The 16,723-nt window shown below is 33.2% G+C and overlaps 2 protein-coding genes across 4 annotated transcripts; one reads left to right on the plus strand and one right to left on the minus strand.

The window, feature by feature from the left end:
• Nucleotides 1-1,075: 1,075 nt before the first annotated feature.
• Nucleotides 1,076-10,859, plus strand: LOC105326287 (deubiquitinase DESI2). Its single transcript, XM_011426231.4, has 5 exons — nt 1,076-1,421; nt 6,965-7,037; nt 7,142-7,235; nt 7,892-8,033; nt 8,614-10,859. Exons 1-5 carry the CDS (start codon nt 1,383-1,385, stop codon nt 8,830-8,832), a joined length of 567 nt encoding a protein of 188 aa, XP_011424533.2. The 5' UTR covers nt 1,076-1,382; the 3' UTR covers nt 8,833-10,859.
• Nucleotides 10,856-16,616, minus strand: LOC105326288 (galactosylgalactosylxylosylprotein 3-beta-glucuronosyltransferase I). 3 transcript variants are annotated; one of them, XM_020066384.3, is made up of 6 exons: nt 16,480-16,616; nt 14,562-14,664; nt 13,840-14,381; nt 13,237-13,323; nt 12,498-12,704; nt 10,856-12,052 (listed from the first exon to the last, which is right to left on the minus strand). In XM_020066384.3, the coding sequence occupies exons 2-6, from the start codon at nt 14,644-14,646 to the stop codon at nt 11,951-11,953; spliced, it is 1,023 nt and encodes a 340-aa protein (XP_019921943.3). In that variant the 5' UTR covers nt 14,647-14,664; nt 16,480-16,616; the 3' UTR covers nt 10,856-11,950. The 3 variants fall into 3 exon arrangements, with proteins under 3 accessions (XP_019921943.3, XP_034323152.2, XP_034323153.2); XM_034467261.2 differs by having other exon boundaries at nt 16,367-16,516; XM_034467262.2 differs by lacking the exon at nt 16,480-16,616 and adding an exon at nt 14,802-15,054.
• Between the last annotated feature and the right edge of the window lie 107 nt (nt 16,617-16,723).

The following is a 16,723-nucleotide window of genomic DNA, read 5'->3' on the forward strand; positions in this document are numbered from 1 at the left end:
CCGTGTCATCAATCAGATGGTAATAATTTTAAGAAATGGGGAAAAACTGTTAGTTTGTAATACTGAATGGATCATTGTTCTACACTTCTAATCAGTTTTAGTTGCTGTATTAAACATAACGTTATTCCCTGTACAATTTGCGTATTAAGGTCAAGAACTAGTAAATGAAAGGTGCCTACAGGTTTATGAAATTCAAGATATAAATTCTTTTAATGATGCCTCATAACAATATCTTCGTTTCATAAGGTGTACCGGGGCTTAAATTTTTGGTAAACACAATGAAAAATCGTGTTTTAAACAACCATTTTCTATGAAATATGAAGGATAAAAGTAACAATTTTCAAGAGTTTTGTCCATTTTTTACTAATGAAATATATATAGAATGCCTACAGTGTCGCCAAAAACGGCATTAAACAAGATGTCGTAATGGTTCTAGCAGTTTGAGCCCATTTAGTGCCGAGTATAGGACTACCTTAAACCACAGATGCTTGCACGAGGACAGGACCCTTCCCCCCTCCCCAAGTCCAGACCCCGGATCTTTACTCCTTTTTAAATTATTAAATTATCCTTTTATGATTTCTATCTAATCTATACATTCATTACGAAAACTTACCTAAAACATAAATTTTATTAAAACTATATATAGCTATATGTATAAGTAAATGGAGATGATTTCTTTACAATCAGATGTTTGCAATTGGGGGGTAAGTTTTCAGAGTGAATTCATAAATTAGACAGAAATATGTCATAAAAGCAGGGACGTATTTGCTTCCCTGATCAGCTGCTAAAAGGATAATTAAACGAACAAATGGTGTAAAGACCCGGGGGGGGGGGGGGTTAGGTAGTCGGTCAGTCTTGTGAGTTCAACTTTGATTTTACATGTAGGCCTATCCCTTAATCTTTTTACATTATTATGATAAAATTTTTATAAACTTCAGTTTGCAAAAATAATTTTTTGCTGTATGATGGGATTTTTGGAACCCTCGTAGGCAATTAGACAGCTTGTAAACTGTTTGTTTGTCTAAAACGTCACATAATCTGTGTACCGTAGATTAACGATCGGGTTAGTGACGTTTTACTCTATCAATGAATTGCTTCCGCTTTGCTTACGCACCTCTTTATTGATGTTTTGGCACAATATACATTTTTAGTGACCTCGTTATATTTTACTTCGCTAGAACGTGTATTGTTGTTTCTGTGACGATTCAGTGTTCTATAGTCATGATTTAATCAGAAGGATTTTGTCCATTGCTCACCTGTTTTGTATGAACATCAGCCTCCGTATCTACGAAAAGATGACTCACGCATTTGGATGAGATGCAATAACATGTTGTGATTATTTTGAAGTTATTTATCATTTCCACCGAAATATTTATTACAAGATGGCACAAGAGGAGGTGACTTTGAATGTGTACGACATGGTAAGCATGATTAATGATTTCTTTATTACTCTCAATCAAAATAATACAGCACCTGTGCATTGCAGTAAACATGATGGAGAGCTAAAAAGGTGAGATGAAGATTATTATGCGAACAGATAATATAATCCTTCTCTACCAATGCTTTGGAATTCGGTCATATACAATACAATGTGTATATATTCAATTTAATCAATTTGGAAAGTGATTGAATTATGTCTGAATATATTATATTTCTACTGATCAAATTATATGAGTTGTCCAAACTAAGTGTTCCAAGGTGTTCCAAGTAATAGTGACTGTCTGTTAGTGAACTCTACTGGTCTCGTCCAAGTGACCCAACTGATACTATCTAATAGTTCCAATAATCATACAGGTATTTATTAAGTGATCTCATACACATTAAACACCAAAGTATTTCCATTGTTCCTACATGAAAGACACATACTATTTGGTGTCTGTTCTGTTCAGATCTACATATTGTAATGATCCATCTGTTCCTGTCATTGTGATCCTACTTATTCTGTCTGAATGATCCTATACTCATCCTGATTTTAGTGATTCCAAAGATTCTGTTATTTTGATCCTGCTAATCCTGTCATTGTGATCTTGATCCTATCCTGCCTGAATGATATTACTGATCCTGTTATTATGATCCTACTGAACATGTGTGAGTAATTCTACTGAGGGCCTGCCTTTATGATCCTATTGATCCTGACTTTGTGATCTTGCTGGTCTTTCTAAATGATCCTACTGATCCCAAGTTAGTGATCCTACTGTTCCTGGTTGATTGATCCTACTGATCCTCTATATACATAAGTTTTATGACGACCCAGGATCTCTATAGGGATCATTACTTAAGTGCATGCAGTGGTTTTTTATGTAGTGTTAAATGTGTAGGTAATTGCCTTTTGTTACAACAGCAAGACAATCAATGAATTGATTTGAGAACACTGAGTCATTTGTATGTACAATTTCTGGATATATTGCACAATAGACACGATAGATTCAAAACAACTATGAAAACAGTTGATTGAGCAGTAATTTTTATATAGATTTGTCAGCAGTGTCCAGTATTAGGCCTAAAAAAAACCTTGTGTGTTTAGGGTAACCCGACCTAACCTACAAAAATGCCCCGATCCTACCATTTTTAGATGTCTGTTTTTATCCCATTATGATTTTCATATTATTTCTATCAAAAAATCCGTTTTTAAATATGACACAAACAATATATTAAGGATTCATGCAGAAAAAAATATGATAAAATAAAAAAAAATCCCTACCTACCTAACCTAATTTTTTCATCAGTGTTACCCTAAACACATGATTTTTAGCTCACCTGAGCTGAAAGCTCAAGTGAGCTATTCTGATCACATTTTGTCCGTCGTCCGTCTGTCCGTCTGTCTGTCCGTCCGTCCGTCCGTCTGTAAACTTTTTACATTTTGAACTTCTTCTCTAAAACCGCTAATCCAATTTCAACCAAAATTGGCACAAAACATCCTTATGGGAGGGCGAATATAAATTGCAGAAATAAAAGTCCGATCTGTATTCAAAGCGGAGAAAACATTGAAACTGTAGAAAAAGGGGGGTGCATTTTTAAAAATCTTCTTCTCAAGAACTACCGTGGCAAATTCAACGTAGTTTAGCATAAATTATCCTTATGGGAAGGAAAATATGAATTGCAAAAATTAAGTGCTAATTCTGTTTCAAATCTGAGTTATTACGAAAATAATAATAAAGGAAAGGCGTGTTTCAGCTTCGCGTTCGGCATCCGGTAAAATGGGTAGGCAAGACTTGGTCTGGGCAAAACAAAAGATTGGCAGTTATTAATCTGCCAATCTCATTAAAATTTCAGGATATTTGATGGACCAGTATATTTGTAATCGCTGTAAATATTGTGCAAAATATTGCGTATTTGGAATTGACGATTGTCGATCTGCCCCGGCTTTTATTTTGCCACGGCCCGGGTTTGCATACCCATTTTACCAAGACTCGTATTCCATACTTCTAAAACGAAGTTCTTTGTTTAAAGCAGCCATGACATTATACGAAAAAGGGTCGATCTGACTATGATGAATTTGCTTGTTGTACAACAGTTTGCGTAGGAAGGGAAATTTTTGAAACATGCAAAATATATTGGTGCCGATTTTGTGAAGTAAATTGAGGCTAAATATTTCAATGCGTTGACAGTTTTCACACATGACGTTGGTGTTAGCTTGTTCTGATTTTTGTTTCGTTTTCATTATTTGTGCTTTGTAACCTGGGAACTATCGTCTGTATTTCGTGATTTTTACGTATCAAATCAAACAGAGACTTCGGTAAATCAAACAGTTAACTGTTTACCTGCGCAAATTAAGCAAAATCTGATGTATCAAAAAAGTACTGAAATACAATTCATTCTATCGGTAATTCGGCAGTATCTTCTGCGTAATGGTAGAATAATGCAATAGGTTTTGTTGAGATGCTCGGCATTTTCTCGAGTTTATTCAGTTTAAATAGAGTTTGATATCGCTGACGGAAATATGTAGGTATATACATGTATATATATGATTCATTTCGAAAAAATAAATTGTGTTCCTTATTTGTTTTAGTGCATGTTTCTTGTGTTTAATTGTTTACAATTTCTATTTACTAACCATATTTGAGTGTTAAGCTTCGAATTATAAGCAAGATACAGAGATTTGTTCACAATTCTATGTTTGTACACAGATCTTAAAAACTAAAGATTAAAAAAGTAAAAAGTTTGTCAATATTTATTAAGAAAATTTTCATAGTCTGTTCTTCCAGAAACCAACTTTAACAACTAATTGTATTGTAAACTTTTTTCGTCATTATTACTCAGGACTACTGTACATGTGATCCTGGACTGTGTTTATGTACATTTGTATAAACTGATTTTGAACCTCAAATACCAGTAAACTGGTCTTGAGTGAATAAAAGAATTGAAAATCTTAGACCACTCTTTTTTTCCATTTTAAATGCTGAATAGGAAATACCAAGTTAAAAATCTTAAGCTGAATGTAATAAACTCATGTGAACAAAATATGACTCAAACCTAGGCGAACTGTGAGCTCTGTATCTTGCTTATAATTCTACGATTGACGCTGAAATTTTGGTTGAACATTAGAAATTCTATATGAATTAGAGTATGTTAAATACTTGTAAAAACAAAATAAAAGAATGATATTCTGTATATACCTACTCTCTGGGGCCCCCTCTTTATACAATAAATAATGTGAAATTTACATCAATTTTGATAGTTTTTCAAACACGAGTAAATAAAAACGACATCTTTAAAACAGTTTCCATAGTTCTGACACATTTCTGTTGCGGGGATAAAGTAATTATCGCTATTCCTAAGAAAATATCACGGCGGAAAATTATTCTGGTTTGTACGCGAGGTAAATAACAGTCATTTAATTATAATGGAGAAGACAAATTAAATTTTTGAATGTTTTTAATTTGAGGAATTAAGCACATTGAGGTACAATTTTCTTCTTCACATCTATACATGTAGTATTTTTTAAATAGAAACAATAACTATTATATTTTTTTTTAAAAATACATTAACTATTAAGTAGTTGATGAAAAAATGTACCTATATGCTCTCATATATTTTGATCGCTTTACAAGGAGGGGGGGGGGGGGGGGGGGGGCAGAACGAATATATATAGGGAAATGGAAGTTAACAACTTAACAGTGTACACCTACCAAATGTTTAGTTTTATATCTTGCGTAGGATTTTCTTATTCTGGTAAAAAATAGTATCTCATGAAGGTACAATGTCAAAGATTACGTGTATGCAAAAATAAGTGTAAAATTCGAATACTTGACAATATTTATTTTTTGTTATTCTACCGAGGGACCATATGGCACAATATCTTTTGAACGCCCATTGTTGCTCAGGTGAGCGATGTGGCCCCATGGGCCTCTTGTTTTTGATAGGCCTTAGTTATTTTGTTCATAATTATATAGTGATACATGTACACTGTATTTCATGGTAAATTTGATAAAACCATTTAATTTAAATTATTAAAAAATGAAACTGTGAAAGTTTTCAAGATTCAGTGCAAAATATTGATACATGTGTTAACAGGATACTCTATCTGCTCTCTATAAATATATTCATTAAAATATGATTAAACTTTAAGTAAAATTAATCTAAATGTAAATCGCATTATGTATAAGATTTAAATAACATGATTTTTATTGATTGATCAAACTCTGGCTGTCATCAATTTAATTTTCAATAAATTCAAATAACAGGATATTCTTTCCCAACTAATTAATAGATAGATTTGTAGAATAGATTATTTAGATATTTTGGTTTCACATTTCATACACAAAAATTTAATCTGGTTTATCTGTTGCCAATTTTCCTGTATTTGTCTGCATCTCCATCCTGGTTAAAAGTATCAAATTTCCGATTGGAATTAATACAGTTAGCTTGTTTTCCAAGCAATATGGATATCATACATGATATGTTACTTCTGAATGGACATTCTTATTGATTTAAAAGATATCCCTATTTCTCCTTTATGTATTTCTCTATCTCTATATTTGTCAATGACATCCTGAATGGACATCCCTTCATGACATCCCTTAGTTAGTCTTCTTCATTAACATCCCAATTCCTCTTATGGACATCACTCTCTCCTTTATGGACATCCCTAACAAAAAGTGGACATCAATATCTTATTAATGGACATCCCATTATGGATATCCCTATCTCATTACTGGACATCACTATCAAATTAATGCCTTTTGTCCTTCATACTGTCATGATGTATTACTGCCTGGTATATAATCCTAATTGTATTCCTTCATCATTCACAATCATTCCTATCATTGTTCAATGTTTGTCCTTTTGTGACGCAGTGTTTGAACGATGGTTCAAAGCTTAATAGCTAGAGCTTAATAGATATCTCAGGAACATTTTGTGCATATGTACAATCATTATGTAAATATCCTATATGCTTCATACTAGTTTTGAAAGAAGACATATATATAAATATGGCATGTAAAAACTGTATCAAACCCGCAAACCCACACATTTCTCATGTTGGAGAAGAGAACAGAACAAAGACTCCAACATTGAGCAGTTTGAAATTGTCTAATTTTCTCACACTCCCAGGAGAAATTTATAAAAGCACACAGCTTCTTGTACAATTACTGCAGGAAAAAAAATCAATCAATCAGAATGCTGTCACCCTGCTGAGAGAACAGTTTATGAAAAGCAAAGTCAAAAAGCGAGTTAATTTCCTGTTTATTTCCATGGGGTAAAATGGTGATCACCATTTTAGCCATGAATCTTAGTGGGGATGTAGTACCCATTGCACTGTTACATAATGGATTGATGACAATGGGTTTTCACTTCTGTGTATATCCATAAAAAAAATGAATACATGTATATTGTTTATTTTAACCAGATGAAAAATTGATTTAAAATGACATTAAAGCAATTAACCATCAACTCACAGGTTCCCGAAGACTGCTATGGATATGATGACATTTCTGATGTGTACTTTTAATTGTTGATTTTTCAGTACTGGATCAATGAGTACACAACAAACCTGGGTTTTGGGGTGTTCCACTCGGGGGTAGAGGTCTATGGAATTGGTAAGTACTGCGTCAGGTCAAAAATACATGTATATCATTGGTAATGTTCTGACTATGTGTGTAAAACAGTGCTGTTTGATTTATAGTTTAACTTACTTCTACAGAGTATGCTTACGGTGGACACCCTTTCCCGATGACGGGAGTTTTTGAGATCATGCCAAAAGATGCAGAGGACCTGGGAGAGCAGTTCAAATTTAAGTAGGTGGATTGTTAAGTTAAAACGCAGGTAGATAGATCTCTCAGTTTGATTTCAAGTACATTGGTAGAAAATTCAATTTGAATTCAAGTGTATGTGCATGTTTATTTTAAAGTAACGGTTCAAGAAAATATTTGTTAAAAAATAAGAAATCAATTTAATAGAAAAATGAAGGTTTATTTGATTGGCAGCTCTGAACAAGTTGGCTAGATGATTAGGTTAGGTATACATCTTGATAATCAAACCCAATTCCACTATGATTCAATACGCTAATATTACCATGCAGGTAGTCTTTAAATGAAAACCATGCAAAACAGGAAATTGATGTAAAACCATTCCCTGATGGTTAATTGATATTTCTAGACTCTTGAAAATCAGATTATGAGAATTAACGGTTAGTAATGGTTTGATCATCTGAGAGGGTTTAACAGTGATATCAGAAGTGCTCGCCTCAGTGAATGGCATACACATGTTGTACACAGTGCACTTCAGCTGGATGTTTTACAGGGGAAATCTAAGCTGTATTAACTGTTCCAATCATCTTATATGAAGATTAGAAGGAGGAAGCATTGTCAAGAAAAATTAAATTTAATTAAATCAGAGTGAGTTTTAATTTCCAAAGGAGATAGTTATAAGTCCGAATGATGAATACTTGCAGGGAATCCATCCGGATGGGAAGAACAGACTTTACTCCCCAGGATGTGAGGAAGATAGTTGATCAGCTGGGGAAAGACTTCAAGGGTGACCAGTACCACCTCCTGAACAAGAACTGTAACCACTTCACCGCATCCCTTACACAGGTAAAATACACTACACCACCCAACACTTTACAATATAAGGCTAGGGACGTAAAACTTTTAATCAGCTCAATTCTTATTGCAGTTTCATCTTTCAGTTATATAAGTGAAGCCGAGATAAAAATTGAGCTCTTTCATCTAAGTTTTGTGGCCCTGGAGGCTGCAAACTCTTCACTGCATCCCTTGCACAGGTATTAAACAGCAACCCAATTAACACTGATTAATTGATAATTCAAAAATCATTGGAAATGTTGGTAATAGTAATTTGATATATGGGTAAATACATACTTTATTAGGATACACTGGTACAAGACATATATTAAACTCTCTATGCATGTCATCAATGTTGACTTTTGGCCTCAAACGAGTCCTCTTATTCCAGCTAAAAGCATGCACATATACCAGTAACTGATTTTGTACAGTATTATAACAAATATTTAACATAAACAGGAAAATACCTGATCTTTCAATAGAGTCTAGTATTAAAAGATACTTCATGAATTTGCTGAATGAATATACATGTATTTTGATCAACATTCTTTAATATTTGAGTTTAATTATCATAAATGTGGGTCTTTCGTAGATTCTATGTGGGAAGGACCCACCCAGCTGGGTCAATAGACTAGCCTACGTAAGTACGTGTATTCCATTCCTAGAGCGAGCTTTACCCAAGGAGTGGCTGACCCCCATAGCCTTACAGCAAGCCCTTCAGGAGCCAGTGGTGCGGGACTACGACTCCCGGGGAGCCTCAGGGAGAACCGAACGGGGTGGAAGTTTTCATATACACAATCGTCACAAGTAGTCGTACCATTTGTTGAGATATTGTCCAGTATTCTTGTGCATGTGATGAATGAATGTAAATTTGATAGCTAGAAAGACTTCTGAAGAGAAAGTTTCTTGATTTATTTGTTATATCATTGTGAAATGATTATTTTTAGATATTTATTTTTTTCAGATTTTTAAAAATTATTTAATTTGTTTATATTAGAAGTTGTGCAATCTTTTTATGGGCCAAAGGAGTTGTAGGTTCAACACACATTTGGTCACTGTATCAGATATCATTAAAGGGCCGATACTCTATATGCTTGCAATTGCTCAACACATGTATACACATACTTCAAGGAGCAAAACAATGAAAATTCATTTGATGTCCTAGTTATATATTCAATTTGAACACTCAAAAATGACCCACTGATCACTTGATGTGATTAATCTTTGAACAATGTGGTCCTGTAACTCATAAGATTTTTATTGGTTACTTTACTTTTTTGTTATCCTGTGCTGGGATTTGAGAAAGATTTTCTAATTTGAAATTAACTATAGATATTGTTTGTAAAGAACAGCTCCATTGACCATCTGGAATTTGTATACATGTACTGTCAGGTTGGCCAATCATTTCTATAACAGTAAAAAACTGTTGTCTGTTACCGGTATGTGAGCTTGTATCATTTCTTTCATCAGTATTGATAGTTTCAGTGATTTGTATTTGATGTCATCAAGTGCTGTACTTTTTTTAAACCTTTGTACACCAACAGTATACTTTTATGGTAATCGTTTAACTTAGCATTTCCATGGATATACTTGTGTAAGTCACTATCAATCTGTGCAATTCCTCAATGAATGGCGGATTAAACGCAAGGGCTACAACTCTGTGAAATCATTTTAATTTTGATACATTGAGCAGATGTATGGTATTAATTTATTTGTGCATTGAGTATTATATATACCAAAGGGGGCTGTTCATTTCTCAACTTTCATGATAAATTCACTCATAAAAAATTAACTCTCAGTGCCTACAAATGCATTTACACTGTAAATATATGATAATGTAGAGCTCCTTTAGTATGGTATCCTCAGAGATATCAGTTTGCTGACATAAGGAAGTATTTTTTGCGGTCATCAATAACATTCTTTACTATTCCATTGGCATGTAAAAATTTTTTGGCAAGACAAGCTTTATCTAATAACAAGTTGTTGAAGGTACCTTTAATTCAAAATGTCAAACAGAAATTATTTTTGTAGAGTTATTATTTTAATTTGAATCCTCTACTTTACAACCTGGAAATTTTAGTTTTTAAGGTTGGGTTTTATAGTTACAATGTAATAATTCAATTAGCATACTCTTGTGGTCTTAAAAAAGGAAACATGTAAATATCATTAATTGAATCAAAGATGGAGTTAATTTCCAAGACCCTAAGGACTTCCTGTATTAAATCAATTTTTTCTTTATATAATCTGTCTGAATCTCTCATAATATTATACATAAACATAAGTTTCCAGGTACAGTTTCCACCACAGGGTAATTTATATAATTTGTATATTTTCAGGGTTTTATGTTTTTTTCATAAAATGCAATTGTTTAATTAATACAGGTGCAGAGAACTTGAACTGTCTCTCCATTTATAAATCTGAAGCTGTTTTGTATGTGTACCAAGCCTGCAGAACAGGAAACTATTTTAAAAGTACATATCTTTGTACTTAGAATCCTGGAAAGAGTTTGTGTTTGTTGTGAGTTTAACATATACAGGTATTATTTATTGTACATCTCACATTCTTTTGAGTTAAAAACTCCATTTTTGTAAATATTTTATTTGAATGAGAATACATGTAGAGAGAGGGTCTGAGTTCAACTGATTGCATTTACATGAGGATATTTGAGAGGTTTAATTGTTATAATGATCAATACAGTACAAGATGTAATTGTTCATAGTACTGCACAGACTCATCAAATACAATGTCATGTATGTAATGATGTTGACCAGTCAAAATAAATGTTCTTACCAAGTTTACATGTTCATCATACAATAAATGACTGTTTACAAAAATAGTGTTTTGTCATCTTTATATTTAATAGCATCTTGAGTTGCTTAGGTTAAGACATGCACATATTAAGAGAAAACAAAAGTTTTGATACATATATGTATTATGTACATGGCAGTCCTTGAAGAACAGAATATTGCCATAAATGGTGTGGGCAACAATATTTTTATCCTGGGGGGGCTTATTTAATCTCTGTTACCCACAAACAGTCAGTATGAAAAAAAAAATAAAAAAAATAAAAAACGGGCAAGATTTCAAATACAAGTTTGAACATAATTGTTCTTTCACCTTTTTGGTACCTCACTATTACTCAACAACTCAGGAGCATGAAAAACTAATGTTTTTTTGCTGGATTTTAATCCATAACAGTTACTGTTCATTAGTCTGTTAATCACTCTACGTTTAAGTCATACATCACGCAAGCCAAATATGCCATTGACATGATAATATTTTGAAGTTGTAAAGGTCTGATAAGGTAACGGTGATCAAATCCATAAATTATTTCAAAATTCTCTTGTAATCGTTTCTTTCCAGTCAATACAAAAAATAAGTCGACTGTTGAAATTTTATGTGGATAGGCAGCGACTGAGTATATCAATTTTGGAATGTATGAATATAAATGTATTACATCTACATTTTACATATGGCTTATATTGTAATATTATATAATATCTGACAGTCTTTCTTTTACCATCTTTTAAATTGTAAACTGTACATATAATAATTTATATAATCATTTGCAGAATTACCCATTAGAGATTCATAGACAAAAATAGCAAATTTTGATTCTTTCATTAACTGTACATATACTGTGCATGTAATTGCCAGTTCTATTCAACATACAACTTAATGTCATTTTCCACATCCATCTATCTTTACACATATTTCCACAAACACAACCCAGTTATGTAATAGCATACTCTCACAGTAAGCATGTAAATCATCCATACAGCGACCTTGTACAACATGTTCTCTTGTTCAGTACTTTGTAAAAGAATACTAATATATATTGGTAATTGATGAATGAACGGCTTTCCTATGTTCACATGAAGGGATGTTTTTGCTTTTCATCTGTTTTTGTATTAAAGCCACCTTGGTGGCTATATTTCTATATTAGGATTTGTTCCTTTTCCTCTTTTCAGTTTCAGTTTTGCTTCATTTTTGATTTTATATTTTTCTGTCCTAGTGTGCCAGACTAAAATCTGAAAATAAAAATAAAAGATTGAAACGTGTGCACAATTATATTGACATTTCAAATTACATAACTATACTACACATTTAATAAATGCATGTACCTCCAATGCTACTGGTAGATTTGTCACAAGTTGATCAAGACAATATTCCATTACCAAAGGAGTAACATATTATTTTCAATACAATTTATACAGCCAATTTTTGTGTTGATGATGCAGGCATTGCATACATAAATATAGATACAATATATTACATAAAACTACAGAAGTATGTCCATAGGATATAAATGCCATGTCATATAGTACATTTGTAGGGAGAATGGAAGACTGATAATTTCTATTGTGTATACAGATGTTAGGGTAAGGTGAATTCAGGCTTAGTAAAAAATTGGTTGTTTAGTGTTTTTTATTACCCATTCAATTATATAACACAGAAATTACAATTGACACTGACCTTTGTACATTTTTCAGCCCTAGGTTCTAGATCAGCCATTGTGACATCTAGAAGTTTGAGTATGGTAGATTCTTGGTAGCCCCGCTGGACATTGTTGCTGAACCAAGCACTGGGGTGATCAAAAAATAGCTGCAAATTGACGGCAAAGCCTGCCATGTCTATTGGGAAGGGTCTGTCAGGCTTAAAGTACACCTCCCAGCCTGTCACCTTAAACAAAAAGCAAATCATTTATCAACATACCAGTAATTATCTCTTTTTTTATATCAAATATCAACAATGCTCTTAAATTTAATTTAGCTTAAGTATAAGAATTTCTAATTCTGAACCAAAATTTTAATCATTTTCAAGTGAGATACAGAGTTTATGATTCATGCAATGTAAACATGACCTATACATGGTTTTGTTTACATGGGTAATACTGGTAGGATACTAATACAATATTAATTGATAATAGTTGGTAATGAATACAACAAAAAAAGTTATACATGTATTGGTTTGTCAGTCATTTTATATTTGAAAATAAGCATTGTAGTTTTTTCACTACAAGTAAATTAAAACATATGGCACAAGCCTTCGTTCATATTACAGTACAGCTTTAATCAGTACAATACAAACTTAAAAAAGATAGCAATAACTGATGCTAATTAACCAAACCAAAGACTAAGTTTCATCTTTAGGCTGACATCAAAGGCCGATCAAAGTGTTGGAGATAACTGACGTCTTGTAACAGAACATTTACCAAGTTTCTATCACAGATTGGACTCTCGTATCTCAGTCCCCCCACCATACCCACAGGCCAGACAGACACCTTCTTTGTTGACCGCATCTGAAAAAATTTCCACATCAGAATAAATTTCCTCATTAACGACAATCAGCTTCATTTAAATTTCATGTAAGGTTGTTAACTTTCACACATTTAACTACATGTACATGTATCTACATACTGGTATAAAAAGTAAAGGTTATTTATACATTCAAATGATCTACAATGATATACATTGTATTTTTCTTTTGGCCCAAAGAAAATTTGACTTTGGTACAATTAAGTGCTCTGTGGCACTGATGTACAGTTAATAGGCCAACGGATAACCCTGTTACAGGGTGTTCTATGCATCAAAATACTAAGAGAAAAATACCTAACTATTACTAATGTAATTAAATTCAAAATAAAGAATTGATGTGTGTGAGTGATATATTTCATTTAAAATTTAATACAATCTGTGGTAAAATTCCTAAAATCTATAGAAGATTGGTATATTTGGCAATCTGGCAAAGCTTTGTAGGGCACTGTTTTATGAAAAGAACTTATATCTTTGAATTAAAATCTAATTTTACTAAATACCTCTTCAAAGAGTTCCACACTGTAGGTATTATCATCGTCAGCGAAGTACACCACCCCCCTATTTGTTTGAGGGTCAAGAGATGACCGGATCCAGGTCAGCCCAGCGTTCCTCTGCAGAACCCCCCGGGGCTTCAGCCAGTTGGGGTCGGAACTCTTCAATTTCAATTGCTCCGGAGTGGCCACATTAAGATGAGTGTAAGGAATTTGGCAGTTAGCCAGAAAGCGTCTGACTTTGTCTGTTTTTCTGTCCGAATCCTCCACCAATATCCAGTGTATGTTTGGCACATGAAGAAGTGTGTAATACAGGCGAGTCAGCTCTGCCCTCTGCTCAATGCGATCATACGTAGGGGTGATTAAGTATATTGTAGGAAGGGAAGAATTGAAGTGCTTTGGATATGGTTTAAGCATTCTACATTTATGTAGTTTTTCTTCGTAATTAATGATTAACTGCCTGGATTCATCTAACTGTGTCTGTTTTTTGGCAAGTCTTTGGTTGAGAGTTGCAATTCTTTCTTCCCAATCATCATTTTCTCTAATGCTCACTTATTACAAAGACAAGTTCACAAAACATAAACAATCAGAAGTACATATTAATACACTACATATACATAACCAAAATATATTTTATATATACTGTGAATAGTCTTGAGGTCTTTAATTGTCTTATCTATAGTGTTTGATTCATTATCAAATTAAAATCTGATCATATTCAAACAACTTACTGTGGTAATTAAGAAGCCATAAGATGAACACAATGGAGGAAATGCAATAAAGATACAGAATCTTCCTCAAGGTAAATCTTCCCATTTCTGATACATCATTTATCTGAAGAAAAAAAAGAAGACATAAACATGTGACACGCTGCTCATCTGCTTTACCACTCCAGGGTGCAGAAAATTACTGATATCAGAAATGTCAATTGTTGGGGTGAATAACAATTAAGAATTTATTTTTATTACTACTTTTTCATTCTTTAAATAATGGGTTCTCTTGGTCAGAATAGTTAAATAAGAGCTTTTGATTTATACATTGACAATGTCACATGTAAAATCATTTATGTCGCTGGTGACACTAATTTCAATCCCCTTCATTTTGGGTTTACATTGTGTTTACACAATGAACACATCCAAATAAATCAGGGCTTACCATACACATGTATATTATTTTTTGTTCAGTTGTTTTTGTTCATGCAAAGCTTTTTAAAATGAGCGTGTCATAAGAATCCTGTCAAAGTTGCTTCTTTATATAGAAATACTTTAATTAGGACTTAGATCTGTTGTCCGTCATGATCTTCATGTTAAATTATAGCGAGCGCAGCGGGGCGGAGCAAAGCGCTGCTCGCATAGCGAACTCCATAGTCAACGTGTACGAACGGAGGAAATTCGAGTTGAAATCTGCACATTGTTCAAAGAAATTTTTATGAGCCCACGTGAAAAAGTTCTATATATCCCAATAATCCTTTGCGGTGCATGGCAACATGGTGGAACAGGAAGCGTTTCTAAGGAAAATTCTTACCTCTTAATCGTATACATCTATTTTAGTTATAACAACAAAAATCTTTTAAAAACACTGAAGTAAACAACACATATGCTTACGTAAAAAACTGTACCTATCTGAACTTTTGCTGACATATGACGTCATTCCCTTTCCCGAATTTTTCCGACAATTCACGAGAACTGTCGAGCGCAAAAGAAAGTTAAGTTTAGAGGTGGATCAAGCATATATGTACTGGATGTAACGTGCAGTAAGTACTCAGTATCAGTATTAATGGTAACTCTTCGGCTGATTAGCTTTGTTATCATATTTTTTGGCTAAGTAAATACACATGCAAGTTCCATACTTAATTTACTGTCATATTGATTCAATTGTAATATGCATGCGTGAGGTAGGTGACAAAAACTTATTTAAAAAATGTCTACAACGCATATATAGCATACAAAAATTAAGAAAATTATAAACGAATTTATGATACAGAGGAAAATAACAACAAGGAACAAAATGGGAAATAACACACTCAGACAAGCAGTTTATTATTTACTGATTTTAATGATCATTATTAAAGAGTTAAGGAATGATAAAACATGATTGTCCTTTTATAAAAAAAAAATCAAACGTCTATGATTCGACATATTTTAATAAGTCTGTTTTACATTAAATTTATGCTCAGTGGTAGTTTGTTTAAGTGTATTAGCCTAAATGGACAATTGGAATAAATGTTTGATAACTTCGGGTCCCTTGCGGTGATAAAGTTTTTGAGACAAAGCCAAAGTTTTTAGGTTGGGGCAAGTCCACGGGTTAACGTTGCATTTAACAATGTTTAACAATGATGAGAGATGTTTGGTTCCTTCTGCGCTCGCCCCAACGGTCACACCGTAAAACATATTAATCAAACTTACTGCTAATATCAAACAACCAGTATATAAACATGTTATTTACTTATTTTGTAACCGAGTTGTAAAAAGTGATTGGGGATACCCCAAATGACTGTATTCTATTTATATCGCTACTGTAGCTTTACCATGTTTACCTGTTCTCTAAAGTGTCGTCGATTTTAACCACTGACAACGACGTTTGCCCTTCCTTAAAGTAAAACCTGGTCTAACCTAACCTATACATACAACTCTACACAAAAATGTCTACCTCTTTCTTATTGAATTTAACTGCTACTGTCTGTTCCAAGTTACATAGGCTTGACAATTGGATGTAATTCTAGTAGGAAACAATCTAAGCCACATAATTTTAGAAGTATGTCTGCACAAGTCACTGTTTTCCGAGAAAGTATTTTAAAGGCGGCCGGGGGGTCGAGGAGTTGGTGGCCGTGTTTGCATGGTCAAATTATCACGAAATTAAAACAAACATATTAATTAAAACAAAGATATTAATC

The sequence above is a fragment of the Magallana gigas genome, chromosome 6 (genome assembly GCF_963853765.1).
Source record: "Magallana gigas chromosome 6, xbMagGiga1.1, whole genome shotgun sequence".
Classification (NCBI taxonomy): Eukaryota; Metazoa; Mollusca; class Bivalvia; order Ostreida; family Ostreidae; genus Magallana; species Magallana gigas.

Bases quoted from the DNA above. Each gene is read 5' to 3' on its own strand.
- LOC105326287 (XM_011426231.4), top strand. From the start codon at position 1,383: ATGGCACAAGAGGAGGTGACTTTGAATGTGTACGACATG. The intron at 1,422-6,964 runs GTAAGCATGATT...TTGATTTTTCAG, and splicing joins CTTTGAATGTGTACGACATG to TACTGGATCAATGAGTACAC. The intron at 8,034-8,613 runs GTAAAATACACT...GGTCTTTCGTAG, and splicing joins TCACCGCATCCCTTACACAG to ATTCTATGTGGGAAGGACCC.
- LOC105326288 (XM_020066384.3), bottom strand. From the start codon at position 14,646: ATGGGAAGATTTACCTTGAGGAAGATTCTGTATCTTTATTGCATTTCC. The intron at 13,324-13,839 runs GTATTTAGTAAA...AAATTTTTTCAG, and splicing joins GTGTGGAACTCTTTGAAGAG to ATGCGGTCAACAAAGAAGGT. The intron at 12,053-12,497 runs GTCAGTGTCAAT...TTTTATTTTCAG, and splicing joins GGGCTGAAAAATGTACAAAG to ATTTTAGTCTGGCACACTAG.